The following is a 27838-nucleotide window of genomic DNA, read 5'->3' as shown; positions in this document are numbered from 1 at the left end:
TTTTTTTGCAATTTCCTTTATTGAAATTAATCCCTCATACATAATTTATACTTCCATAAAAATCTCTGGGACATCACTGTGGCACACGAGAGCTCCTTTGGGGCCCCGCTGTGAAATGACTCTGACATTTACAGGAATCGTATTCCAGCTCCAAACTGAACTCCGTCACATATCCTGGAAGAACGAAGTAGATAATTAATGGATTTTTACACCTGACTGTGGAAAATGATTTGAGATTTATTTATTTTTACATATTGTCTTAAACACCTTTAAGCCCAAAACTTTGCCTCTTTGTTTTACTTTTTGGTGCCCTGTGGCTTACAGGGCACCAAAAAGTCTGGAAGTTTACAGACTCAGGCTACCATCATGTGCACACATTTGCGAAGAAGCCCCATTAAATACATGGGAATTTACTTCTAAATAAATAAGCACAGGTATGCGCTGTAAATTTCCTTCACCATTAAGATTGAGAATTAGGTGAGAGCCTACTAAAATATGCTGATACCATCTAGCTCTATTTTTAATTTCCACCTAATACATATCAGTAGTGGTGTTTCTGAAACTGTTCCTGAATACTGGTTTACAGCTACAAACTGAAGCTGACATAAAATAGAGTTGATCGTTTAGAGGAGGTGAGACTGCATATCTTTGATACATAATTTCCTGAAAAGGGAAGGTTTGTTGCTTGGCAACGCTCCTGGATTCCTAGGAGGTAACTGTGACTAGGAGTGCTTTTTTAAAACCAATTATGTCTCGTACGTCAATTGCATTCCCTTACTAGAAAACAAGCTGGGCTGGGAGAGGGCTGGGTTTGAATTTGAGGAGACCTGTGTGTGCTGGCTGCTGCCCTCCTTTACCAAGCAGCTGCAAGCAACTTCGGCTCTCCCCTCAGGTATTTAAGAGAAGGTTACCACGAGACCACATCACACCAGTCCTTTTCCAGCGTCATTGGCTGCCAGTCCAGGTCTGGGCCTGATTCAAAGTGCTGGTATTAACATTTAAAGCCCTAAACAGCTTGGGGCCAGGCTATCTGAAGGAACGCCTCCTCCCGTATGTACCTGCCCGGACCCTAAGGTCATCCTCAGGGGTCCTTCTCCGCGAGCCCATGCCAAAGGAAGTGAGGCAGGTGGCTACCAGGAGGAGGGCCTTCTCTGCTGTGGCACCCCGGCTGTGGAATGAGCTCCCTAAGGAGGTTCGCTTAGCACCTATGTTATATGCTTTTAGACGCCAGGTGAAGACGTTTTTATTCTCCCAACATTTTAAGTTTTTAACACTGTATAAATAAATTTTAACTTGGTGTTTTAAATTTGTAATTTTGCATATATTCAGGACTCTCCAAGGAAGGTGATCACATCATTTCAGAATTTATTGGGTCATGAAAACTCTTAAGTCATGTGAAGACTCCTCTTTGGGACTTGGGTCTTATTATTTGGTTCTTTTAAAGTGTGCTTGCTTTCAGCTCCTTGCTTTCTCTTTCTAAAAGTGTTTTTAATGATCTATTTGTTCTTCCTCATATGAACTATTACCATAAAGGTCTGCTTCATTTGTATAGACAAGCTACCCAGGAATTTACAGCTCAGGGAATTAATCTAAAGCTTTTGTACTGCTTATATATTGATGGGTCTGTTTCCCATTTGCCTGGTTTTGAAATTGTGCAAGGAACACCCACTAGGTTTATTATTGATTCTATTAAGCCACTGAGCTGAGTACTTCCCCGTAGATTTGGTGAATCCAAACACTTTTCAACAAATGGATCAGTTGTATTTAGATGTCCACGAGGTGGTATTTGATATTACTCTGTCCCCACCAGTTCTCCAACAGGTACGGAGGAGTATCCCAATGAATATTACCCCAATTTCTGAACTAAAAAAGAAGAAACGTCAAGTACAGAACTTTATTTCCCCTATATCCCCCCTGCAGAAGACACTAGCATTCCTTTGCCTGTCCTGCCTATGATGCAGGGAAGAAGTCCAATGGACCAAAAGTGTTACGGAAAGGCAGAACGAAGGATGTTACTAGAGAACAAGGAACCTGATATTATAATTCATGACTTAGTTCTCTCATAAACCAATTACCGCATTGTGTTTTATGTGGGATTGCCCCAGAAGAACCTTTGGAAGCTACAACTAGGACAGAATTATCACTGCCTCCTTTGAGATGGGATAGGAAACATATCACACCAATTCTTGCCAAGCTATACTAATTCTGAGTTTGATTCTGAGCATGATTCAAAGTGCTGTTTAGAACCACCTATAAAGCCCGGCTCTCTATATTTCTCCCTTATGAGCCTGTGCACCTCCTAAGATAAGCAGATAAAGCCATGCTCCAAGCACAGCTTCTACAGAAAGCATAAAAGGAAAAGAGCCTTTTTGCATGGTGGTACCACAGCTGCACTCTCTCCAGGGATGCCAGACATTTGATGCAGAAAATCTGTATGGTATTAGATGACAGGGAAAAGTCACTACGTCATTTTAGCCCTTCCCTCCCATCTCCTCAACTTCGTAACTTTGCAGCTCTCTGGATCTTGAATAACTGGGGATACAGGAGCAGCCTTTTTGAGAAGGGGGCAACTTAATAAATATATATGCTGGATTTTACCATACGTTCTAAAGCATATTGAGTAATAATTAATATTTTAAAGGGTTTTTTTTAGGTAGGAAGGCATACCTGTCCCCGCTTTGTACTCCCATGGGGATACAATAGTTGAGTTCTAATCGAGCGATGTTTCCAAGCCTGAGAACTATTCCAGCACCATAAGACCATCGGATACACTCTGCTAGTTTACGAAGATGAGCCTTAGGACCTTCACCTGAGAAAGGAAAGGAAGCCAATGAGAACGGGGATCTAACCAAAAGACATTTCCGAGGTCAGTAGCCTGAGCTTCCTTCAGGTATATGGAGGGAAAGTATTTAAAACACTCAACTTCAAAAACGTAATTTAGTTCTGCATAAACCAGTGTGTTAAAGAATCAATCCAAATACCATTATCAAAAGTGTTGTGGGTCTTTGTTGTATTTGCTTCTTACCGTAGTTAAGGTTACAAAGGTTGCCGGCATTGAGAAAAAAATGTGTGCGAAAGAGATCTCCAAATCCTCCGCGCCCTGGCCGGAAAGGGAGAGGTGTGTACATATGTAGACCTCCAGCCCAGTAAGCTTCACCTCCCAGGTAATCACCTAGAACAGTAAAGCAGTATACAATATTAAGTACATTAGAAATTCAAGGGAGACATCTCAAAATAAGATTCAGAAAGAGGATTTCTCAGTCCCTTTAAACCACCACCACAACAAAAACTAAGAGTAGTAATATAATCCTTTTTAGATCAGGGAAGGCCTGTGTAAACAGATCTTTTTTCAAGAGGCATTTAAAACTTCTGCCTCTTGAACCACATGTTGAAGTGTGTTCCAAAGGATGGGTGCCAGCACTGTTTTTGTGCTATGATCTGGCGACATTCCACTGGTTGCAGAAGCAGAAACGGTGCCAGACTATTTTGCGCCCTAGGCAAGGCAAGCTACTTGCACGCACGCACACACACACACCAAAATTGCCAACTTCGACTCAGCTGTTTAAGATGAGTTTCTGAACTATTATATTTTCCTCTTATTATGTTTTTTCTTAAAACAGCTAATTTGTACAAAACTGTGACCCTTAAAGGGCAGTACTGCGCCCCTCTGAGGTCTGTGCCCTAGGTGGCTGCCTAGTTGGCCTAAGGGTAGCACCGGCCCTGTGCAGAAGGCCTCCTCAGACGATATCAGGGGTCGACTGGAGATATGAGAAGGCAGTCAGCTAGGTATCTTGGTCCCAAGTTGCCGCTCCCAGTTTGTGGAATGGCTTGCCGGGAGAGATTCGTCAACTTAAGAGTCTTCCAGAATTTAAGAAAGCCATAAAGACTGATCTCTTCCGGCAGGCCTACCCAGTTGAATTTTAAGATGCCCTTTTTAATAGTATGTTGCTTTTAACGATGCACTGGTTTTACACGTTTGAATTAGTTTTATGTATTTTATGCTGTTTTTATTTGTGTTGTACCCCGCCTCAATCCAGAGGGAGAGGCGGGTAACAAATAAATAAATAAATAAAATTATTATTATTATTATTATTATTATTATTATTATTATTATTTTATTTAGGGTTTTGTATATAAACAACAAAACCTTGAACATGGCTTGCTAGCTAAATAGCAGCTACGTTTGGTTAAGGCTGGCAAAGCAAAGGACTATGAGAGCGGGGCATGATTTGAGCCAGAGTAGGGGGTGGGAAGATCACAACCCTACAGTTCATTGCCATTATTATTATTTTTATTATTATTATTATTATTTATTTATATAGCACCATCAATGTACATGGTGCTGTACAGAGTAAAACGGTAAATAGCAAGACCCTGCCGCATAGGCTTACATTCTAATAAAATCATAATAAAACAATAAGGAGGGGAAGAGAATGCACCAAACAGGCACAGGGTAGGGTAAAACTAACTGATAGAAATGCTTTTAGAGCTATTCGAACTAAGAAGGACATACATAAAACTGAGTAAACAAACCAATGTTAAGGAATCAAGTGTGTTATCCTGCTCAGGATTGTTGAGAAAAGTATCCAACTAGCATTCTGCCCAGGGTTGTTGTTGTTATTGTTATTATTATTATTTCATTTATAACTCGCCTTTTTTCCTCCAAGGAACCCAAGGCGGTGTACATAATCTTCCTCCTCTTCCTCTCCATTTTAATCCTCACAACGACAACCCTGTGAGGTAGGTTGGGCTGAGAGTCTCTGACTGGCCCAAAGTCACCCAGTGGCTTTCCATGGCCGAGTAGTCTAGAACCCGGATCTCCCGACTCCTAGTCCAACACTCTAACCACTACACCACACAGTTTGACTACAAAAATGAAACTTCTGCATTACACAAAATTAGATTACACCCTTCTCAGCTAACATGAGCCACTTTTTTCTCTTTTACCATAACTCCAGTGACTCTAAGTGATTGATTTGACGCAGCCGTAATAATAATAAAAAATGGCAGTACTGCTTACAAATTTAATTTGCAATTTGTAATGGATCTAATGAACACAAGTCTAGTTTTGTATACTCAAAAGCAGAGAGGGGGGATTTGGAGCCCCCAGCTGGCCAAAATCGCAAAAAAGCAAAACATACACACACACACAACCCCACCCCCATGATACCATGGTAAATTGCTTTGGAAATGGGGTGGGGGCTTTCAAAAGTAGTTTATGATACTTGAGAGAGCATCTCTCCTTTCAGATGCCTGCCCGAGAGTTTAGATCCGTTGGAGGAGCCCTTCTATGCATCCCACCAACACAACACGTACGCTACGGTGGGACATGGGAGAGAGCTTTCTCTGTGGTGGCACCCCGACTGTGGAATGCCCTCCCCTTGGAGGCCCGACTGGCGGCAACGCTGATTTTATTCCGGCGCCAAGTGAAAACATGTCTTTTTAACGAAGCCCTTAATGGTTAAATTCACCTGGCTTGCACATTGTTTTAACTGTTATAATTGTTTTTACTGCTTTAAAATTATATACTGGTTTTAACTTTTTACCTTATGCCTGTATAAATTTACTGTTTTACATTGTATGATTTTATCTGTACGCCGTCCTGAGATCCTAGTGATATAGGGTGGGATACAAATGTTTTAAATAAATAAATAGTGAGAGGATTTGCTCTTCAAATAAAAGCATACTAAAATAGCTCTTTGGAGCCTATTCTCCACTTAATATTTCACTCTTCGATCAGGAAACTCAGAGGGCGTTAGATGGGTCTTCCAGTAAATATCCCGTCCAGATCTCTTATCACAGAGAGAGCTGTTTAATTGTAACTACCGTATTTCTTCGATTGTAAGACGCCATCGATTGTAAGACGCACACTAATTTCAGTACCACCAACACGGAAAAAACCAACCTCATTTTTAGAGATGTTTATATGGGGGAAAAGTGCATCTTAGAATCGAAGAAATAGGGTATTTAACAGCATCAAGCATTCACAGGCCGTTCTCTGCATCCTGGAAACAATATTACAATAATGTAACCTGCCCCCAAGGAATCTCCTACCTTCACTCTGAGGTCCAATGCTGTACATACTGAATCCACGCACGCTTGTTGGTCCACCAAGGTAAAATCTAAAAGAAAGAGAGCGCCCTTACTTCAAAGAGCAAAATAATCCAGCAAAGTTCAAAACCAACAAAGTATAAGCATAAATGTTTATGTTAATGCTACTAAATCAAATGTGTTTGCTAAATGTACAGTGCAAATCCTATGTGTACTCAAAAGTAGATCTCACTGACCTCAATGGAACTTAGTCCCAGGTAATGAGGTATAGGATTGCATCCTAAGTAGTCAAAGAATCACAGAATCACCTCAAAGCATCCCTGACAGATGGCTGTCCAGCTGCCTCTTGAATGCCTCTAGTGTGGGAGAGACCACCACCTCCCTAGGGACTTCTAGTTGGGACCTCTGTCTGTGCCAAAGACTTCTGAAACCGTCACTTTAAATATTTTAATACTGGAATACATTTAATGTATTTTTAACTTTGTGTATTTCTATTTATGAGTTTCAAATGTAAATGTTTTAAATTTTGTAGTGCCGCCTTGAGGCCCACCATTGGACAAAAGGCGGGATATAAATTATATTGTCTGAGAAATACTGACAAAGCAAGATCATCCCAGGGCTCCAATTAGTAAGAGACAGTAACACACAATTAGGATATTGACAGGCATAGTGGGAAACATATAACAATTACTTAAACTTCAAAAATATTTAAACATCAGAACGCTGCAGCTCGGCTGTTGTCTGGAGCTGCCCCTTTCCAGCAAGTAACTCCTCTGCTGAGGGAACTGCACTGCCTTCCTGTTCGCTACCGGGACAGGTTTACGGTTCTTGTACTTGTGTACAAAGCCCTAAACAACTTGGGACCAGGATACCTGAGAGAGCGCCTTCTCCCTTACCAACCTGCCTGGTCATTGAGGGCATCTGATGGTCTTCTCCTGGTGGTTCCACATAGATCCATCCTCCGACTGGAGTCCACCAGGAGAAGAGCCTTCAGTGTGGTGGCCCCGCTCCTATGGAATTCCCTGCCTCTGGAGGTCAGGCAGGCGCCAACATTGTACTCCTTTCGGCGCCTTCTGAAAATGACATTATTCCAGGAAGCCTTTCCTTAATGTCCATCCACGGTTCACTGTACATTTTGCCTCTTTTAAAATCTATTTTAAAGTGTTTTATTCTGTTTTTATTTTATCTTGTACACTGCTCCGAAATTTTCAATGGGGAGCGTTATATAAATCTTGCAAATAAATAAATAAAATATGTGTATTGTACATTACTTTGCCAAATATAAAACAATGCTTCATCTTATGTGTAACTCTGACAAACTGGGTGACGTGTATTTTCTAGATGAATTTGCACTGTTATTGATTTGGATTTTAATCCACGTTTTCTGTGAAATGATGAGTAATGGCGGCATTATTGCAATTTTAGTATTCCTTGATTTTAAAAAAATCTATATTACCCTTCATCCAAAAATGGAGTCCCAGCAGTGTACAAGCAAAAAACAAGCAAAAAAGAATGTCACAGATACAAAGCTAAAAAAAAACACAACATAATAAAATATAAGAGGCAACAGACAACAAAATGATGATTTGCTGCAATCACTTAGAAAGTGGGCTTGTGGAATCTAACTTTAACAGCAAAAGAGGTACAACATGGCAGGGGAATGCAGAACCGTTCTGCTGCTTACATCCTCCTGCCTCAAGCACACGCCTGGTATAGAAGCTCAATTTAGGAGAAAAGTGCAGTTGGGGATAGTGGCAGACTACAGGAAGGTAAGCTGCAGGTAGGAGAAGGCACTGTACTCCAGACCATCCTCAAAGCCCTTTTGTTCTTAAGAACAACCCAACCATACAGATCTCCAAATAGTTTGGCCATCAGTTGCTAAAGTCTCTTCTGATAGTTAGGAAGTGCTACCATCCTATGCAACTTTAGTTGAAGATTTAAGCTATGCATCAACTAAGCCTACAGACAACACGCTAAACCAGTGGTTCCCAACTGGTGGTCCGTGTAACCCGCCCAGGCGGTTCGTGTCACTAGTCACATATTCACCATTCATTTCTGGAGTCCACTGATGACGAATTCCTACCAGACATAAAATATAACATCACTGAGCACCTGCGTGATTTAGCGACTAGCTTCAGAGATTACCTCCCTGCACCTAATCCTGAAAACTCATGGATAAGGAATCCTTTTGAATGTGGTGATGTACAAACTAACAACTCTATCTGCGGAAGAGCGAGATGCACTTGTTGACGTGACTTGTGATGGTTCATCGAAATCATTTTTCAAAGAATATAGACTGGACCAATTCTGGGTGAAGGTTTGCCCTGATTATAAGAAGTTAGGTGAAAAAGCTTTGAAACATCTAGTTCCCTTTCGTTCCACATATCTTCATGAACAAACATTTTTGACATTTTGTTATATGAAGAACAAGCATAGAAATCGGCTCAATGTTGATCCAGATTTGAGATTAAAAGTAGGAAATATTGAACCGGATGTGGAAGGGATTATTCGGGGGGGAAAGAGGCATGATTTCTCCCATCACATTTAGGTTTAGTAGCTGCTAGACATGTCATAATGTGTTCAATTGTAAACTAGACATTGGTAAAATTAAATTCGTCTTTATATTCCTAATTAAATCATTGTCATTTTTGCGTGGCAATATCAGAAATATCACAAATTTTATGGTCTGGTTTTTTTTAGTATACCGAAAATCCTTTGCGTATTAGGGGCTACCCCTTATTTTCTCCAAAAAATTGCATCTCACAGGTAACCACCATAGAGATAACAAATGTTTCAAAAGGAGGGAGTCCATGGCTTGGCATCTGAAAAACAAGGGGTCCGCAGTACTTAGCTAATTGGGAACCACTGGGCTAAACCATGCTGCTTAACCTTAATGCATTCCATTAACCATTTTGTGGTTAAGCAGCATGCTTTAGCGTGTTGTCTGAACAGGGCCATAATATGCTGTGCAAAATTAAGGATAACCATAGGCAAATACCAAGCAAACGAAATGGAATTACTTGCCTATCAGCAATACTGGATGGTTTGTCTCCAATAGGAACCAGCATTCCACCCCAGAGAGAAGCTGAGAAAACCTATAAAGAAATATACATTAAAAAAAATCCACCATTACTATTCAGACTCTTAATAGAAACTTTACTGAGAGGCACCTTCTGTGTTACTGCTGACCCCATTTTTCCTTCTAGAGTGTCTACGGCAAAAGAACTGCTTCAACGCTTTCATAACATCATGAAAGAAAGGGGGCAGAGTGATTATTTATTTATTTATTGCACTTATATACCGCTCCCATAGCCAGGGCTCTCTGGGCAGTTTACAGAAATTCTAAAATTAAGATTAAAACAAGTATACAAAATTTAAAATTCTAAAACACAAAACATACACACATAAAGCATTAAAAACCATTAAAAAACTAAAACATGTGGGTAATTAAGATGTGCCGCCATATGCTTGGGCAAAGAGTAAAGTCTTAACCTGGCGCCGGAAAGATAGCAGCGTTGGCGCCAGGAAAGCCTTGTCAGAGAGACTGTTCCATAGTCTGGGGGCCACCACCAAAAAGGCCCTGTCCCTCGTTGCCACACTCTGAGCCTCTCTCGGAGTAGGCACCCGGAGGAGGACCTTAGATGTTGAACGTAGTGACCGGATATATTCACGTCGGGAGAGGCATTCCGACAGGAATTGTGGTCCCAAGCCGTGTAAGGCTTTATAGGTTAAAACCAGCACCTTGAATTGGCCTCGGACACATACAGGCAGCCAGTGCAAGCGGACCAGAGCAGGTGTTATATGGTCGAACCTTCTGGTTCCCGAAATCAATCTGGCCGCTGCATTTTGCACGAGCTGCAGCTTCCGAACCATCTTCAAAGGCAGCCCTACGTAGAGTGCATTGCAGTAATCGAACTTATGATTATGCACCATCTGGTTCCAACCCCTGAGCAACTTTCATATCCTGAATCCTTTTAATGAAACAGAGGAATGAAGAAACATTTGAGATCCCTGCAGGACATAAGCACACATATCTCTGCATTATACTGCAAATTATGATCAGATCCAAAGACCTGCTTAGTCTCTTGTAAAGAGTTAAGCCACGGCCAATGGAATATTCACCTTCCCCCCCTGGCAGCAGCAAACGGCGATGCCATATCACAAAATCCTTTCACGTTTCAAAAGCTATTTGCCATGTGGCACGAAGGGCTGCTTCCGAAGGACATCCACTCTGAAGTCTCCTTGGGTTCACAGAACTTAGTTTCATCTTTTTTGGGATTCTGGCCCATGACACACTTTTAGATTGTGAAGAAAAACCATCCTTACACCTGCATTTTCACTCTTGGGAAAATGCACACTCTCCAGCCTTGTATATTTCTAGCATAAATGCAGAACTGATTTCACACTGAACTGTTGAATGCTCTACTGAAAACAATTCGTAACTCAATGCCAAAAAACTAAACAAAATTCTCCTCCATTTGGTAAATAGTTTTTAAAGTTACTATGACATAAAAGTCATTTATTTCCAGTACCTTATAGCTCTTGTTGCAAGTAGGCAAATACTTACTGAATCCCAAAAGAGCTGCCTATTCAGCTGAAGTTCAAAGTCCTCTTTTAGAAAGCTCACATCACCACCTGTATAACCAGCCAGCTCCTAAAAAGAAAACCCAAACTGAATCTCTTTTGAAGATTTCAGATATAAAACTGGATATTAAGGGGCGGGGGGACATTTTACAACCCTCCCCACAATCTATTGCCTTCCATTCTTGGCATTATTACAGATGAAACCAAATAATGATTTGAAAATAATTTGAAGGATAGCTCAACTGTGCAGGACAATGAAGGATATGGATCAAATTCCTTGGGGCTTACACACAATATGGCATTATCTGTTGATCTAAACACAGACACAATACACACACACCGTTATTTTATTGGATCAGATTTTAATACCTGATTTATTTTCAGCAAAGCACCTCGTCTGGGCATGATTGAAGAGTTTCGAGAATCGATGACCATGGCATGCTATAAATGTACCAAAAACAAAAAACACCAGATATGAATATATATATATAAGAGACTGTCAATGGTAAAATAAAAAACCTATATGCAGACTTATTGCAGATAGAGAAAACTACTTGGTTTCTAATATTTGTCACCACAGAAAACATTCTATTGGACTCTTTGACATGTCAAGATACTTTAATCAACAGTAATTACATAATGAAAGTCAGAAGTATGCAGTATTCTTGATTGACACTTTATTCTAAGATGTACTGAACTGTATTTTGTAGACCAAACACAAACACTGGATTTTCCATTATGTAACTAGGTCAGTGGTTCTCAATTGGTGGTCCACGGACCCCAGGCGGTCCACGTAACCCACCCAGGGGGTCCATGGCACCATTCACCTATTAAGTCTGCATTTTAATAAAAGAAAATACGCCGTCTCCTGCACTGTTTGCTTCGATGGTGACGTCATGCGCAAAAGCACCTGCGTGATTTAGCGACTAGCTTCAGAGATTACTTCCCTGCACCTAATCCTGAAAACTGATGGAGAAGGAATCCTTTTGAATGTGGTGATGTACAACTAAAAACTCTATCTGCGGAAGAGCAAGATGCACTTGCTGACGTGACTTGTGATGGTTCATTGAAATCATTTTTCAAAGAATATAGACTGGACCAATTCTGGGTGAAGGTTTCTCCTGATTATAAGAAGTTAGGTGATAAAGCTTTGAAACATCTAGTTCCCTTTTGTTCCACATATCTTCATAAACAAACATTTTTGACATTTTGTTATATGAAGAACAAGCATAGAAATCGGTTCAATGTTGATCCAGATTTGAGATTAAAAGTAGGAAATATTGAACCGGATGTGGAAGGGATTATTTGGGGGGGAAAGGGGCATGATTTCTCCCATCACATTTAGGTTTAGTAGCTGCTAGACATGTCATAATGTGTTCAATTGTAAACTAGACATTGGTAAAATTAAATTTGTCTTTATATTCCTAACTAAATCATTGTCATTTTTGCGTGGTAATATCAGAAATATCACAAATTTTATGGTCTGTTTTTTAGTATACCTAAAATCCTTTGCGTATTAGGGGCTACCCCTTATTTTCTCCAAAAAATTGCTTCGCACAGGTAACTACCATAGAGATAACAACATTTTCAAAAGTAGGGGGTCCATGGCTTGGCATTTGAAAAACAAGGGGTCCGCAGCTAATTGGGAACCACTGAACTAGGTTATATAGAAACTACGACTGAAATCCAAGGATCTGGTTCTACATGCAGAGTAACTACTTTGCTTAGCACAGCTAAGGCAATAGAGTATGCTTCCATATGTAAAACTGCACAGGAGATATTTGTTCTTCCAGTTTGCTGGGTTCCAGAAATACTACCAACAACTGCAATATTATCTCTGCCTTGGCAAGTGAAGAGAAATGTTCTTACTGATATACGAAGTTTAGAAGCTGTTGTGGGGGTGGAGGGGAAAAAAGGAACTCTCCAACAAAATTGAATGCAAAAAAGTTCTTAAACTTCTTCATAATCTTGTAGAACCTAGTAGGCTAGATTTGGGGCAGGAATGGACAACAGCCATCATAATAAACTGCTATTTCAGCACTAAGCACACTACCTCCTTTAGCATCATTGCTTTAACATCATTCAGCAGTATTTATATTCCTTCAAAATTCATATTCAAAAGACCTCAAGATCTTACAGATACAGAAGACTTGAGTGAGTGTCCACTTTCTTCTCGAACAGAAAACGATGCCGTTCTTGCCAGACAGCCAAGCTCCCTCCACACACCTTCCCATTTTAACGTGTGGCTGGTCTTCCATATAGGAAACTATAAAATAAACATTTTTAAAACTTTCAGTGAGAAAAGCCATTACTTATTTTCAGCATTTTACATTCATCTATTTATGGAGAGAAGGCAAGGTAGACTGCTGCGGCAGCCAATCTGAAAGAACATAAGAAGAGCCATGTTGGATCAGACCAAGGGTCCATCTAGGCCGTCATTCTGTTCACAAAGTGGCCAACTTAAAGCTCCATCCGACCAGCGTTTTATTGCGTGCTCATTACTGGGCACTCACGGAGTTTGCTCAGGTCCCTCCCATGATGTCGCCTGCCTCCCGCGCCCCTTCTGGTCTTTTTTGCGCGACAACCCCCCCACCCCATTATGTCCGATGCTTTTTTAAACTCGGAATTGCTGCTCTCTCCTGCTGTGTGCAAGAGAAGCAGCGCCATTAGAACAGCAGACTCAATGGGCCTCATGCTTGTTGCGTACTTCCTCTTTTGAAAAGAGGAAGTAACTGAGGAACGAAAACACGGGTGGAGAAGCGAAGGTAGGGAGCGTGTTAACCCCTGGTGTGATGGAGCTTTTAGACTGCAGAAGTTGCTGCTAATATTTTACTTTTAAGCTGAAACCAACCCCCCACAGGGCTGGGAACAAGGTTCAGCTGGCTTGCCTCTCCAGAAGTGAGCTGATCATTTGTGAGGAAGGTTTTGAGCTACTAGCTCCCTGCAAACTATGTGTGCTAGGCTCTGAGTTGAGCTGCTAGCGAGGTAATGGCCTGGCTTAGCTTTACAAGGGGGCAGGCATCAGTTAACTCAATAAGCTATTCCAGAATTGAGGTACCTAGATGCAAGCAAGGACTTGCTGATTCCAAGAGGCAGCAGTGGTATAACAGCAAAGAGCTGGGAAGAGGCCAGTGGCTGCATCTGCTACATCAGTGGTTCCCAATTGGGGGTCCGCGTAACCCAGAGGGTCCGCATAACCCCCCCCCCCAGGGGGTCTGTGGCACCATTCACATATTCACCATTCATTTCTGGAGTCCACTGATGACGAATTCCTACCAGAAGTAAAATATAACATCACTAAGCACCTGCATGATTTAGCAACTAGCTTCAGAGATTACTTCCCTGCACTTAATCCTGAAAACTCATGGATAAGGAATCCTTTTGAATGTGGTGATGTACAAACTAACAACTCTATCTGCGGAAGAGCAAGATGCACTTGTTGACGTGACTTGTGATGGTTCAATGAAATCATTTTTCAAAGAATATAGCCTGGACCAATTCTGGGTGAAGGTTTCTCCTGATTATAAAAAGTTAGGAGAAAAAGCTTTGAAACATCTAGTTCTCTTTTGTTCCACATATCTTTGTGAACAAACATTTTCGACATTTTGTTATGTGAAGAACAAGCATAGAAATCGGCTCAATGTTGATCCAGATTTGAGATTAAAAGTAGGAAATATTGAATCGGATGTGGAAGGGATTGTTTGGGACAAAAAGAGGCATGATTTCTCCCATCAGATTTAGGTTTAGTAGCTGCTAGACATGTCATAACTTGTTCAATTGTAGGTAATAACAGAAATATCAGAAATTTTATGGTCTGTTTTTTTTAGTATACCTAAAATACCTAAAATTAGGGGCTACCCCTTATTTTCCCTAAAAAATTGCATCGCACAATTTTTTCAAAAGTAGGGAGTCCATGGCTTGGCATTTGAAAAACAAGGGGTCCGCAGTACATAGCTAATTGGGAACCACTGTGCTACATTTTAAAAGTATCATTTTCTGCTCCTCCCCTCCTGCACCATCTCTCCAGACATCTCATCATTTTAGGGGGGGGGGAGAGAGAGAAAGGTTGGTTTATCACACCCAGCACAAAGAGCTCTTGCTCTCAGAGTTTTCTGCAATTGACAAAAGAAACAGAAAAAAAGGGGGAGCTCAAGGGAGAAAACGTCATGTGAGATGTGTCGGGTAGGGCCAATTGACAGACCGCTGTAAACACCAGTGACGAACGTATTTGTGGGACTCTCAACAGCCAAACAGTAGACAAGCTGGGCTATTTTACTTACACTGATTTCAGTTGATACTCCTCTGTCTGTTTCACGAAGAGAACTCCAAGGGAATTGTCCAGTTACTTTATACAGATTGAGAGAAAAGCTAGAAATGAACAGAACATTGATATTTATTACAACAACAAAAAAACCGAAAGGCGTGCTTGAAAGATCAAACCTATGGAACTGCTTAACTTTTTTTTTTTTTGCTATAGCAGCTAAAATAGCATCCGACAGTTAATTTGGCAAACGAGGCAAAGTTGTACGGCTCTGTGCCGTTTGGCATGACGAAGTCCTTACTCCTGAAGGAAAAACAGTAAGATTGCACTGATGGGCGTAGGTCCTGGACCTGTAAACGGGCTTTAGAATACTGTACTTGAGACTGTACTTGCACAACAGCAGAGAGGAGCCCGCACAGTTAACAAGCACATTTCTCTCCTGAGCAACGTCAACAGCCATTGCAGCCAAGAAGTCTGAGAGCTGGAAGTTTCTGATATGAACTGGCTGCTGAGGCCTGCAATAGTCAATTCAAGGAAAACAACAGGAACTACTGAAAACTTTTCCATTCAAGGAGGAGAAAAGGAGATACTAAAAACCTTCTGGAGCAAAGATGTTTTAGGTTGTATACTATGTAAGCCACCTTGAAAACATTTTGTTGAAACAAAACAAGTAAACAGCAAACGCAAACATTATATTGCAAGTTGCCCTATAATATTTCCCCGTGATTATACAAGTGAAAGCTGACCTCAACATGATTGACTACAATGTGTGTATAGGATTACAGCCCGTGCCCTAAGTAAATGGACATAGCCTTAATATATTCGGAAGGTATCTTACTTTCTTTCGAAGTGACCGGGCTGTGGTTTGAAGAAAGAGAGGCCATATGAAGTTTCCTTTGTGCCATAGGAGAACTGAAATGTCACCTTCTCAGCACGTCCAAAGATATTTGGGAGTTTGAGCCCAAGCACCTGTAAAATGCCAGAATTAGCACCAAAAGATGTACACTTCCACACTTAACTGATTTATATAGTTATTTGCATTAAGTACAAAATTCATTTTAGTTGCAATTTTAAATATACAACTCTACTTTTACCACTTTTTATTGTGAGCAAGTAAATTGATGGTCCCATTTTAGGGACTACATTTAATTAAAAAACGTTTAATTCAAAAACGTCCTCACTGTTAGAGCAGTACGACAATGGAATCAGTGACCTAGGGAGGTTGTGGGCTCTCCCACACTAGAGGCCTTCAAGAGGCAGCTGGGAAGCCATCTGTCAGGGATGCTTTAGGGTGGATTCCTGCACTGAGCAGGGGGTTGGATTTGATGGCCTTATAGGCCCCTTCCAACTCTGCTATTCTATGATTCTATGTTTGCTATTGTTTATAATGTATTCCACTTCTTAAATGAAAAAATAGTAACACTCACCCTTTGAAATTCTACTTCTACTATATTGCATCTGAGGAATGGACTAAGGAACCAGAAGCAAACACTGGTCTAGGAACCTAAGGCAAGCTCCAGGATTAAAGAGCCCAGGGTAACGCATTGTCCTATCAGTCCCATAATATTGGTGGGCCCTCCTGTAACTGCCAACAACTGCCAAGGGTCATCTTTATTTATTTATTTACCTTCTTCTAAGCCCCAGGGCACAAAAATCACCCCTTTGTTTTTGCAATTGTAAAAAGATAAAGTCAACATCCAGACTGTTAAATATTAGACTAATCAACTCATTTCCTCCCAAACCTCAAGGAACATGACTGCAATGTTCAAGTATTTAAAGTGATTGCTTTCTCATTTGTAATTTTGCATTGCTGCTGTTTTTATCTGGTTGAGCTTTTATATTGTATTTTATAGTATGGTTTTATACTGTTGTTTTATACTTTGAATGTTTTTAATTTTTGTGAACCGCCCAGAGAGCTCCGGCTATTGGGAGGCATAGAAATGTAATAAATGAATAAATAAATTACCAAAATCTTCTCCCAGACGAACAGCATGGTAAGTTTTCCTTAGGGAAAACAGTAATGCTCATATTGCTATCAAACGTATGGACGTCTGATAGGTATGGAAACCATTTTCAGTTTTTCAAATTTTAATATTAAGCATTATTTGTAACTATTGTAGGCAAATTATTCTCAAGTAAAATCGTCAATTATATTCTCTTTTTGCAGGAACGTTCCTGTTTTCTCTTGCTCTTAAAACCTAAAGACTTCAACTCAAAGCTCTCTATTGTACTTCATAACAAGATGACATGAAGTAGTTGTTAATTGAGGAAGGGGTATTTTAAGCATGTGTCAAAACTTTGCACAATTATTTGTGATCTTTGCACATATATGCAAACACAATGTAAACATTAAGAAATGAAAGATTCTAAGGGCAATGGTAAAATAAGCAGAAAACCTTTTTATTTTCTCAGTATTTTAACACCTAATTTAACTTAAATTTAAACTCTGCTGTTTTAATCTCATATTTTAACCTATATCAATTTTTGCTGTGTGGTTTTATCCTGGTCGTGCTTTTTATGTTGTATTTTGTATTTGTGTCTTTAAATTGTTGGTTGTTTTATTATGCTCTTCATGGTTTTAATTTTTGTGAACCGCCCAGAGAGCTTCGGCTATTGGGCGGTATAGAAATGAAATAAATAAATAAATAAATAAACTGCACGTTATGAGTAAGGTCTCATTGATTTTAATGAAACTCCATTGCAAGTATTAGAGGGATTGGAGAAGAAGGTCTGTTTTGCCAAAGTTAATTAAAATGACCTAAATGATTGAACTGGTATGTGTCATACCGCCACTACAGAAATTGCAACAACTGATTACGCGGGTCATACCATGCTTCCTTCGTTGTTGCCAACCATCGTGTTATAACTTCCAGTTAATCTTCTCAGTTCTGTTACTTCAAACGTTACATCTAAACCATTTGGAAGGGCGTCATCGCCTAAATACATACATATGTCAGTAAAGAATACAATATTCACTTTAAACAAATATGCCTACCAAAAACATAGTTTGAACTTCCTAATAATTAGGAAATAGTATTTGTTAAACAGCTTCTTTAAAATGTTTTAAAGACATATATAGTAGCTGAATTAAGTGCTCACAAAGAAGTACACCGATCAGGAAAAATCCCTTCACAGAAGCTAGATATCAAGACTGATGTGTCCCAAACAGTTAGCATTCTATAATGTAAACTGCTTGGTACAAACTATTAAATCTATCAGTGAAACTGGAGGTCTAAGTCCTGACACCCCAGAGCAAGATAGGTGTAAAAATCCTCAGAGTGAATCCTGCCATAATTCCCCTTAGCCTCTTACAGTGTTTGCCTTCTTCTTCCCTCATATCTTCAAAGGATTGTTTAATGGAAAGAGCACATGGTGGCAGGCGGCAAGATTTTTGAACCGAGACCAAAACCAGTACCCACGCTCTGGCACTGAAGTTAGCTGTGACTCAGCTGTGCCAGTACGTGTCCCCTTTATACAAATCGATGGTGCGACCACACTTAGAATACTGTGTACAGTTCTGGTCACCACACCTAAAAAAAGATATTGTAGAGCTGGAAAAAGTACAGAAAAGGGCAACTAAAATGATTAAGGGGCGGCAGCATCTCCCCTATGAGGGAAGGTTACAACAGCTGGGATAGTTTAGCCTTGGAAAAAAGAGGCTAAAAGGAGACCTGATAGAAGTGTTCAGAATTGTGCATGGTGTGGAGAATGTGAATAGGGAGACATTTTTCTCCCTCTCTCAAAATACTAGAATACTTCATCCCATGAAGCTGAGTGGTGGGAGATTCAGGACAAATAAAAAGAAGTCATAGTTAAATTATGGAACTCACTACCACAAGATGTAGTGATGGCCACCAATCTGGATGGCTTTAAAAGGGTGTTGGATAAATTCCTGGAAGAGAAGGCTATAAATGGCTATTAGCCCTGATGGTTGTGCGCTACTTCCAGTATCTGAAACAGTACACCTGTGTGCACTAGTTGCTGGGGAAGATGGGTGGGAGGGTGCTGTGGCACCATGCCCTGCTTGTTCATCCCTGGCCGATGGCTGGCTGGCCACTGTGTGAACAGAGTGCTGAACTAGATGGACCCTCAGTGTGATCCAGCATCAGGGCGCTTCTTATGTTCTCAGTATTTACATGTTCAATTTGTATACCACCAACTGGCAAATGCCCTCAGGGTAGTTTACAATCACAAAACAAAATGCAATAAAACTATCAAAGTAATGCAACATTAATGGCACCATCCAATGTATGTTTACACAGAAAGCAAGGCTTACAACTCTCAGCTATGTTGGTTGAGGAAAGCTGGGAGTTGTAGGACTTTTTTCAGTTTAAACATTCATAGGGTTGCGGCCGATGATTAAAACTGTTAAAAATATTAAAGATCCAAAAGTAAAATAAGTAATCAAAGCAACAGATTAAAGATCAAACACCTACTGGAAAAGGAAGGTTTTCACCTGGCATTTAAATATACTCAGGGATGATGGCAGGTGGATCTCTCTGGGAAGGGCCTTCTACAGACAGGGGGTGGGGGAACTACAGAGAAGACCCTTTCCCTGATAGCCACCTGTCACATCATTGGTGGTGGTGGACCCAGTAGTGTCAGCAATCGCATCCTTCATATTTTTCTTTCAGAGAAGTCAATGGGCCTGTTCAGCAAATGGTTAGTGAACGTGTTTAAACCGTGGTTATGTACACGACTGGGGAAGGCAATGGCAAACCACCCCGCTGCAACGTCTGCCAAGAAAATGTCAGCGAAAGCAGGCATCCCTCTAGGAGTCAGCAATGACTCAAGTGCTTGCACGAGAGGTTCCTTTCCCTTTCCTATGTACCTACCATGGTTAGGAATGGTTCACACGACACACTAAGCCATGATGTTTAGTTCAAAATGCTTAATCACCCATGACTTAGCATATCGTCTGAACAGGATCAATGAAAGCATTTACTTCTATGGGAGAAAATAAATACATTATTTGATACCAGTTGATTCTTTTCTCATTGAAATCTATATATTGAAACAGTGACTATTTGTTTTATATTCAGCTGCTCTGTACTAGCCTACTGTTGGGAAAAACATGACTATAGAACAGTCTGTCCAATCACAGAAATCTTTCAAAATGAGTTTCACGAAACAATTATGAATCTATACTAAAACAGAAGGAAAAGCAAATCATGCTCACTGATAATTACCTTGACAAGTATCAATTAGAACATCCACCTGTCTAAAAATTCCTAGACGGAGAAGCTTTTCACGAGCTTCATGCGACTTCCTCATGACCTTCAAAATATTTAAAGTTTAGCTTTGCATCTTAACATAATAGCGTAGTGATTAAGTGTTCATCAGTCATCTATCAAATGTACACTCTTACAGATTCAGTATCAATTAATAGAAGGCTACATTTTTGAGCTTTACATTTTTATTAAAGAAGTGGGATTCCCAAACCTCAGGAATTTTTTTTTTTTTTTTTTTTTTACAAAACTGGATTTTAATATCTCTGGATTACTTGTTCTTCTCAAATTGTTTGTATGATTTTACCTGTTCGCTGCTCTGAGATCCTTGTAATATAGGGAGGGATACAAATGTTTAAATAACGTAACATAAGCTGTACCCGGCGTAACATACGCTGTTGTAGCACATCTTAAAGTTTATTAATTAAATATCATCACGGGGTCGGGGGCTGCTTGGAGGCCGCCGATACAGCGCCATCTGGCAGACCTGGGGGGCAGGGAGGTCGGGGGGAGGGGGAGCGGGTGTCCCCCTCTCCCCGTGGTTCCTGTCAGCCTTGGGCCACCCGCTCAGCTCGCATGAGATTAGGCCGGGGACTCGGCTTGCAGCAGGCTAGGGGTCTCCTACCCGGCCACCAAGGGAACCGGCCGTTCCTCGCTCATACTTTGGACCATGGCGCTGCCCCCTTCATGGGGGGGTGGGGGAGTGAAGAGGCAGAAAGGGGGATAGGATTACCTTGGAAAGGCTGGAGGAGTCCGGCAAGGGGCTTAGCAACCTGTATCAGCTGATGTTACACATTGTTACTGTTGCTTAGCAACCTGTATCAGCTGAAGCCTTTACGGAAACATACCTAAACATTTTTTTATATAGATATAGATATATATAGATAAAGTAGACATTATGGGTTGGATCCAGACTTAGACATGCTTAGCGTAGACCCATTAAAATCAATGGGACAAATCAAGTCATGACTAAATGAAGTCTCATTGATTACTATGGCCCAGACAAGAGCCTTCAGTGTGGTGGCCCCCTTTCTTTGAAACTCACTGTTTTTGGAGGTCAGGCAATCCCCAACTCTGTGTTGTTTCCAGTGCCCCTTGAAAACAGCTCTATTCCAGGAAGCCTTCTTTAACTAACCTGACATGACCTTTATTGGCATTCTGTTTTTCAAAAGAATAACTTTAGTGTTTATTCTTTTTATATTTGTACTATTTTATTTCTTAATGTTCACTGCCCCAGAATCTGTTTAGATGTAGCATGGTCTATAATTGTTGGAAATAAATAAATAAATAAATAAATAAATAAATAAATAATACATTGCAATGGATCTACTCCAAGCATGACTAAGTCTGAATCCAACCTTATACACCTAATTTCCCACATTTTATGTCCTGCACAGAGTTAAGAACCTATCTGTAAACTCCATTCCCTTTTGTTAGACTTGTCCAATACAACTGTATACAAATAAACATAGGTTGGCAATCTACCAACACAGTCCCCATGATCAGATTAACATTTACGGCAATCTTGAAGTTATAGGAAAAAGCAATGGAAATCTAGAAAATTTGCACTAGCTAATCAACCATAAAATCCACCAATTAAACATGTTTTGTACAATTTAAGTGGCAGCTTGCACAATAAATGTTGCTTTGATTCAAATAATCACTGTGAATATTAGGTATGAAGTAAGAGCTACCCTAACAATCTAGTTCACAGACTGGACCTCATTTAAACCAGTTTAGTATGCAAGGATATGTACATACAGTAGGTATTAATGATGAATATAGTTATGAGAAACTAGTAACAATTAACAGGGCTTAAGTCTTTAAGCACAGAATGCAGTCTAATACCACAATCCTAAATTTATACACCTGAATATCTGCTTATATCTTATTTTAACAGCATACACACTTGCTCCAACAAAGCATGTTTTGCAAATCTCTTTTGGCACCAAACTTTGGTCATCCTATCTCTAGCTTTCTATGGTATTAGAGCTTCTGAGGGTTTCTGAAAGCATGTCCAATTTATTTGACTACTTACATCAATGAGGTTTTTAGCCTTGAAAACACCCCCAATTTCGTACATGATAATGTCATCTTTAGTCCTTCCAAGTCCATCAAAGTGTACGTGTTGAACCACAACCTAAAGATAAAGGCAACCATTATCAAAACATTAACCATGGAAAAATTAATGACATCTAACATTTCTTATACAATAGCGTTGTAACTTATGAATCGTTGCAATACTATGCAACAATTCAAAGAACCAACAAAAATCTTCAGGAGCAAAAATCAAGAATTTTAAGAATCTATATTAAACAGGTTTTTTTCACTAGATTTGTGGACAAAATGTTAATTATTATACTTTTTTTTACCCGAACATACATGTTTTCAAATTTCTGAAGAGAATTCTTCACCACTGAAGTTAAGAACTTTCCTCTCCATAAATCACATCACAAATGCCTTCTATTATAAAGACTGATAACTGTGGTAGCCCTTCAACATTGTTTAGCATGACAAATGCTCAAAGTAATAGCTTTATGTAATTCCACCTGCATTTCTGTGAACCGGCTCTAGAAAACCTAGGTTGTGAAGCTTATGGTTCCCCACCTCCTGATCTAACAGTTGGGCTTATCCCTTACCTAGACTAATGATTTTACTCATAATACCAATATGGTATAGTAACTATATTTGCTCCAACAATTCAGTCATTTTAAGGCAAGGAATTTTAGGCTTAGATGAACTATAGCAAGAAAAATGCCTTCTACAAACACATCCTTTAAACTAAAAAAGAATGCATCAATTTATTGGGCCAGTTTACACATCACAGTAACACAGAATTTTTTTAAGAATCTGGGTTATCTTGAGTTAGCCAGCATGCTAGTATACATGGCTTGATTGCTCTTGCTTGGCTCCTCCTAGCAGAGGAAGTAGCTAAACAAGCCAGGGGCGTTGGCTTGTTTAGTGTGATATATGAACCAGGAACTCTGGCTTGTCTCTTCCCAGACAAGCCAAAGTTGTAACCCAGGGCTTCTTCAAATACATTGCCTCACTCACAATAACCCAGAATCTTTTTAACTTCTGAATTACCTTTATGTCTGAAGGCAGCCAGCACATCCTATATCCCTCCAAAAGAAATCACTGTGCACTTTTGATGAACAAACTTTTTTTTAAAAAAAAAACAACAACACCTTTCTTACATTTGAATTTCCTGGACTGAATTTATACTATTTCTCAAATGAAAGGACAAGTAGAGTTAATGGACTCATTCAAATATATTTTTAATAATTCAAACACTGACTTGGAAGCAGCAAGTTATACGGTATTTATATTGACGGAAGATGGGTTACCCCATTACTCACATCTTTATTCTCAAGAATTTCCTGTTTAGTTTCCGGTTCAACTTCAACTAGTTCTGCTTCTTCCCCTATAGCACCAAAATCAGGACCACTCATTGGCAGAGGTTCCAAACTCTGAATAAAATACAGCAATTACATCAATTGAGTAAATTATTGGGGTACAAATCAAAGTACTCCTTTATTATTAACTTCTTCAAATAGTTACCATACTTACCATTCTAACTATTTTACCGTGAAAGGCTGCAGTCATGTAAAACATCCAAAGTTGGGTTCATATAATTTATGTACGCATGGCTTGCAATGCCATTTCATTATATATAAAAGCAGTAATATAATATATACTAGAATGCCATTAGTTTAGACAGGAGTAACTCATGAGGAGGAGAAGTGTATCATTAACATTATGACGCAAACATGCTGTTTTAGGAGTAAACTGCAAGGATCTTTAGCATTTGATGAGCTTACATTGGGGAACTGCTTCTCATTCCATTGCAGAGATGTTCCCACAGCTACCTTTCCTTGGTCAGCTGACACAAGCCTGACTTCCCCCCCCCCCAGAGTCTACATTCATTTCAACATTTGGCCAATGGAAGGAGACAGTAGCGAATTCTTGACTATCTGCCTTTGAAATTGAATTTCTTTGAAGTTCCCCTTGGAATATCCTAGTTGAATGCCACTAAGTACTATTCTTTTCAGGCATTTTGTTAGATCAATGTTCTTTTCACCCAAGGACGAGATCCAAACAGCCCTTAAGCACGACTCCACCATTCCAGCGACAGAGGGTTCAAAAGCGCTTTATTGATTAGTAATCAAGGCCTGGTCTCTTCAAAGGGAGCAATCAGACAAAAGACATAGGGAATATGGTACAGTATTAAAGCTTTCAAGGGGCAGGGCCCAGTAGCAGCATTAACCAATCAGAACATAACACTGAGGCATAGCTAATTATGCTAAACAGTCCTGTAAACAATACCTTTGGCCTGACAGTAAGTTACAGAGAGTTAACTTCGACACAGACAGCTGGAGCCAGGACTCTTGTTTATATTAGTAATCAAGGATGCAAGGACGCACACAAGGAGACATTCTCATACAGGGCATTATGACATTTTGCTTGGTGTGCAATGGAGATTTTACAGTTTCCTGTTAAAAATGGAGGTGGTTCTGCTAACAATTTGACTGGGAGTAAAGAGAGACCTTCAAATTCCTACTTATGTTCTATTCACCACCACTATAACAGAGAGCCTTTTTGTCACTCAATAGGTAATGGGGGTGGGGCAGTTAAATGGAAACTGCCAGTTTGGTTAATGCATTATTTTGCTTCTTTCTTTATTTCAGGGGAAAAAAACATCCGTGTGCTATCTTTTAACGAATTCAAATTATATGCTCAATTGCAGATTTTGATTTTTCTTCAAAGATTACTATCATTAGTGTTCTGTTACTGGTCTCTAGAGTATTTTTGTTCTACTTTTTTTGTATTTTGCTTTTATTCTTCTTGTATACACACATCAATTTTGCATACCTCAACTGTTATGGAATACTCATCTGCACAAAGGTGTAAACAAGGGATAGAAGTTGTGAGTATTGTGAAGACTTTGCACTATAAACGCAAGTACATAAACTTGTGCTGCCCACATGGTGCTCTGCCAACCCATCGGAAGAATCATGGAGAGTTATTTGCTGAATTATTTGTTAGGAGTTCTTCTGGGAATGTTAAGTGTCCCAGCTACCATGCAGGCCATCCTCTCTCCTTGGTTGCCTGTCCTCTTCTTTTAGGCCACCATCCAGACAGCATGGCATGTGCAAGCCCACGGTCACCAAAGGCAAACAAGTGGAGGAACCAGACACTAGATTCCAAGGCACACCCAAACAACTTCCAGGCAAGAGGGGAAACATTCCCTTCCCAGGGAGCAGATATTTATTTATATTTATTTATTATTTACATTTATATACCGCCCTGTAGCCGAAGCTCTCTGGGTGGTTTACAAAAGTTAAAAACAGTCAATATTAAAAACAAATATACAAAATTTAAAAACGTAAGAAGCATAAAAACAACAGTATCCTTGTAAAAACCACTATTCTGGGGTTAGTTAGAAACAAACAAACTCAGCCCATGTTGTTACTGCCTGGGAGAAGAGAAAGGTCTTAACCTGGTGCCGAAAAGATAACAATGTCGGGAAGATTATTCCAGAATTGGGGGGCCACCACTGAAAAGGCGTTGCCCCTTGTTACCATCCTCCGAGCTTCCCTTGGAGTAGGCACTTGGAAGAGGACCTTAGATGTTGAGCATAGTGTACAGGTAGATTCATGTCCGGAGAGGCGTTCTGTCAGGTATTGTGGTCCCAAGCCATGTAAGGTTTCCTAGTAAAACTGAATTACTGTGTCGCGAAATGACGCACATCTAAAAAAGCACGTCGCCAACATGAAAAGTTTGGAAAGCTCCGGGTTAAAACCTATAAAGAGAGCTCCAGCTGTTGGGCGGTATAAAAATGTAACAAATAAACAAATAAACAAATAAACAAACAAACCAGCACCTTGAATTGGGCTCGGAAATTATAGGCAAGCGGGCCAGAATCGGTGCAACGCTTATGCATATGTTGCATATGCTCAAAGACACTTTTGCGTTTGTTTTTTTTAAAAAGGCTTTCTCCTTCTAAGAACTCTGCACATGCTCAGAAGAACTTAGCCCAGCAATATATATTGGGGGGGGGGGGGCTGACAAGCTTAAAAAGCAGGAGGAAGAGCAGGCGCGGTCTTTCCTAGGGGGCCGGGAACAGCGGCGGCGCCGCCGCCGCCGCCGCCGCCGCCTCCTTTCCCCTGCCGCCGCCCAAGGTCGCAGTGCCGCTGCCCACCCTAGTCAAGGGGAGGTTGGGGGTTCCTTACCCGGGCGTGCACCGTCCCCATGGCTCTGCAGGGACGCCGAGCGAGAGGCAGGGAAGAAGCACCGGCAGGAAGAGGCGCCGCTGTGGCTCCGGCGCGCGCGCAAAGCGCCGACCCGCACTGCTACTGCTGCTTCACGAGCAGAAGTTGCGCCCGGCAGCCATGATGGGAACGTCCGCTACGCTCGCCTCGCCTGGAGGCCTCTGATTGGTCGAGAGAGGGCAGGACCTCCCCCTTAAGCCCGACAAGGACGCAACGTGGAGACCACATATAGATAGGCCGAGATCTCAGCTTCCGGGAAAGAAGGTAGAGCTAAGAAAATACTAGACTAATTCACCTCTTTGGAAAGGGAACTGCCGAGTTCACTTTGAAAGCCTTTTTTTTGTCTCCTCAGAGAATTGCTGTCATTAGGAACCAATGGAGAAATTGAGGTATTTATTTATTTATTTATTTATTTATTACATTTTTATACCGCCCAATAGCCGAAGCTCTCTGGGCGGTTCACAAAAAAATTAAAACCATTCAGAACATAATAAAACCTCCAATCATCTAAAAAAAAACCAAATGCAAAATACAATATAAAAAGCTCTCTGGGCGGTTCACAAAAAAATTAAAACCATTCAGAACATAATAAAACTTCCAATCATCTAAAAAAAACCAAATGCAAAATACAATATAAAAAGCTCTCCGGGCGGTTCACAAAAAAATTAAAACCATTCAGAACATAATAAAACCTCCAATCATCTAAAAAAAACCAAATGCAAAATACAATATAAAAAGCTCTCTGGGCGGTTCACAAAAAAATTAAAACCATTCAGAACATAATAAAACTTCCAATCATCTAAAAAAAACCAAATGCAAAATACAATATAAAAAGCTCTCCGGGCGGTTCACAAAAAAATTAAAACCATTCAGAACATAATAAAACCTCCAATCATCTAAAAAAAACCAAATGCAAAATACAATATAAAGAGCTCTCTGGGCGGTTCACAAAAAAATTAAAACCATTCAGAACATAATAAAACCTCCAATCATCTAAAAAAAACCAAATGCAAAATACAATATAAAAAGCTCTCTGGGCGGTTCACAAAAAAATTAAAACCATTCAGAACATAATAAAACCTCCAACCATCTAAAAAACAAAACAAATGCAAAATACAATATAAAAAGCACAACCAGGATGAAACAGCACAGCAGGAATGGATGTAGGATTAAAACAGCAAAATTTAAATTTAGGTGTTAAAATCCTGAGAAAATAATAATAAAAAAGGGTCTTCAGCTGGCGACGAAAAGAATACAGTGTAGACGCCAGGCGGACCTTTTAGCACAGTTGTGATGGGTTAGCAGCTATTCTGCAACACACACCACAACACACACACACACACACACGTGGAAAAGGTATCAAAGGCAGGCGTCAGTACTCTAAGGCCTTGTTCAGACAACACCTTAAACCATGTGGTTAAGCAGCATGGTTTAGTGTGTTG

General features: G+C 40.2%; 1 protein-coding gene across 1 annotated transcript; it reads right to left on the bottom strand.

Annotated features, from left to right (window-relative positions):
• SAMM50 (SAMM50 sorting and assembly machinery component) lies at positions 1-26482 on the bottom strand. Its single transcript, XM_063134332.1, has 15 exons — positions 26358-26482; positions 23484-23594; positions 22163-22264; positions 20086-20173; positions 17726-17832; positions 15735-15865; positions 14916-15003; positions 12773-12901; positions 11005-11076; positions 10619-10705; positions 9076-9146; positions 6055-6122; positions 3026-3172; positions 2668-2809; positions 1-174 (listed from the first exon to the last, which is right to left on the bottom strand). The coding sequence occupies exons 1-15, from the start codon at positions 26376-26378 to the stop codon at positions 129-131; spliced, it is 1410 nt and encodes a 469-aa protein (XP_062990402.1). The 5' UTR covers positions 26379-26482; the 3' UTR covers positions 1-128.
• Positions 26483-27838: the final 1356 nt, after the last annotated feature.

This window comes from Elgaria multicarinata, chromosome 9 (assembly GCF_023053635.1).
Source record: "Elgaria multicarinata webbii isolate HBS135686 ecotype San Diego chromosome 9, rElgMul1.1.pri, whole genome shotgun sequence".
Lineage (NCBI taxonomy): Eukaryota > Metazoa > Chordata > Lepidosauria > Squamata > Anguidae > Elgaria > Elgaria multicarinata.
This window is presented reverse-complemented; position numbering and strand designations above follow the sequence as displayed.

Excerpts from the sequence above, each read along its gene's own strand:
- SAMM50 (XM_063134332.1), bottom strand. The coding sequence starts at position 26,378 with ATGGGGACGGTGCACGCCCGG. Across the intron at positions 23,595-26,357 it reads TGGGGACGGTGCACGCCCGG|AGTTTGGAACCTCTGCCAAT; the intron begins GTAAGGAACCCC and ends TATTTTATTCAG. Across the intron at positions 10,706-11,004 it reads CTTTGCTGAAAATAAATCAG|GAGCTGGCTGGTTATACAGG; the intron begins GTATTAAAATCT and ends TTTTCTTTTTAG.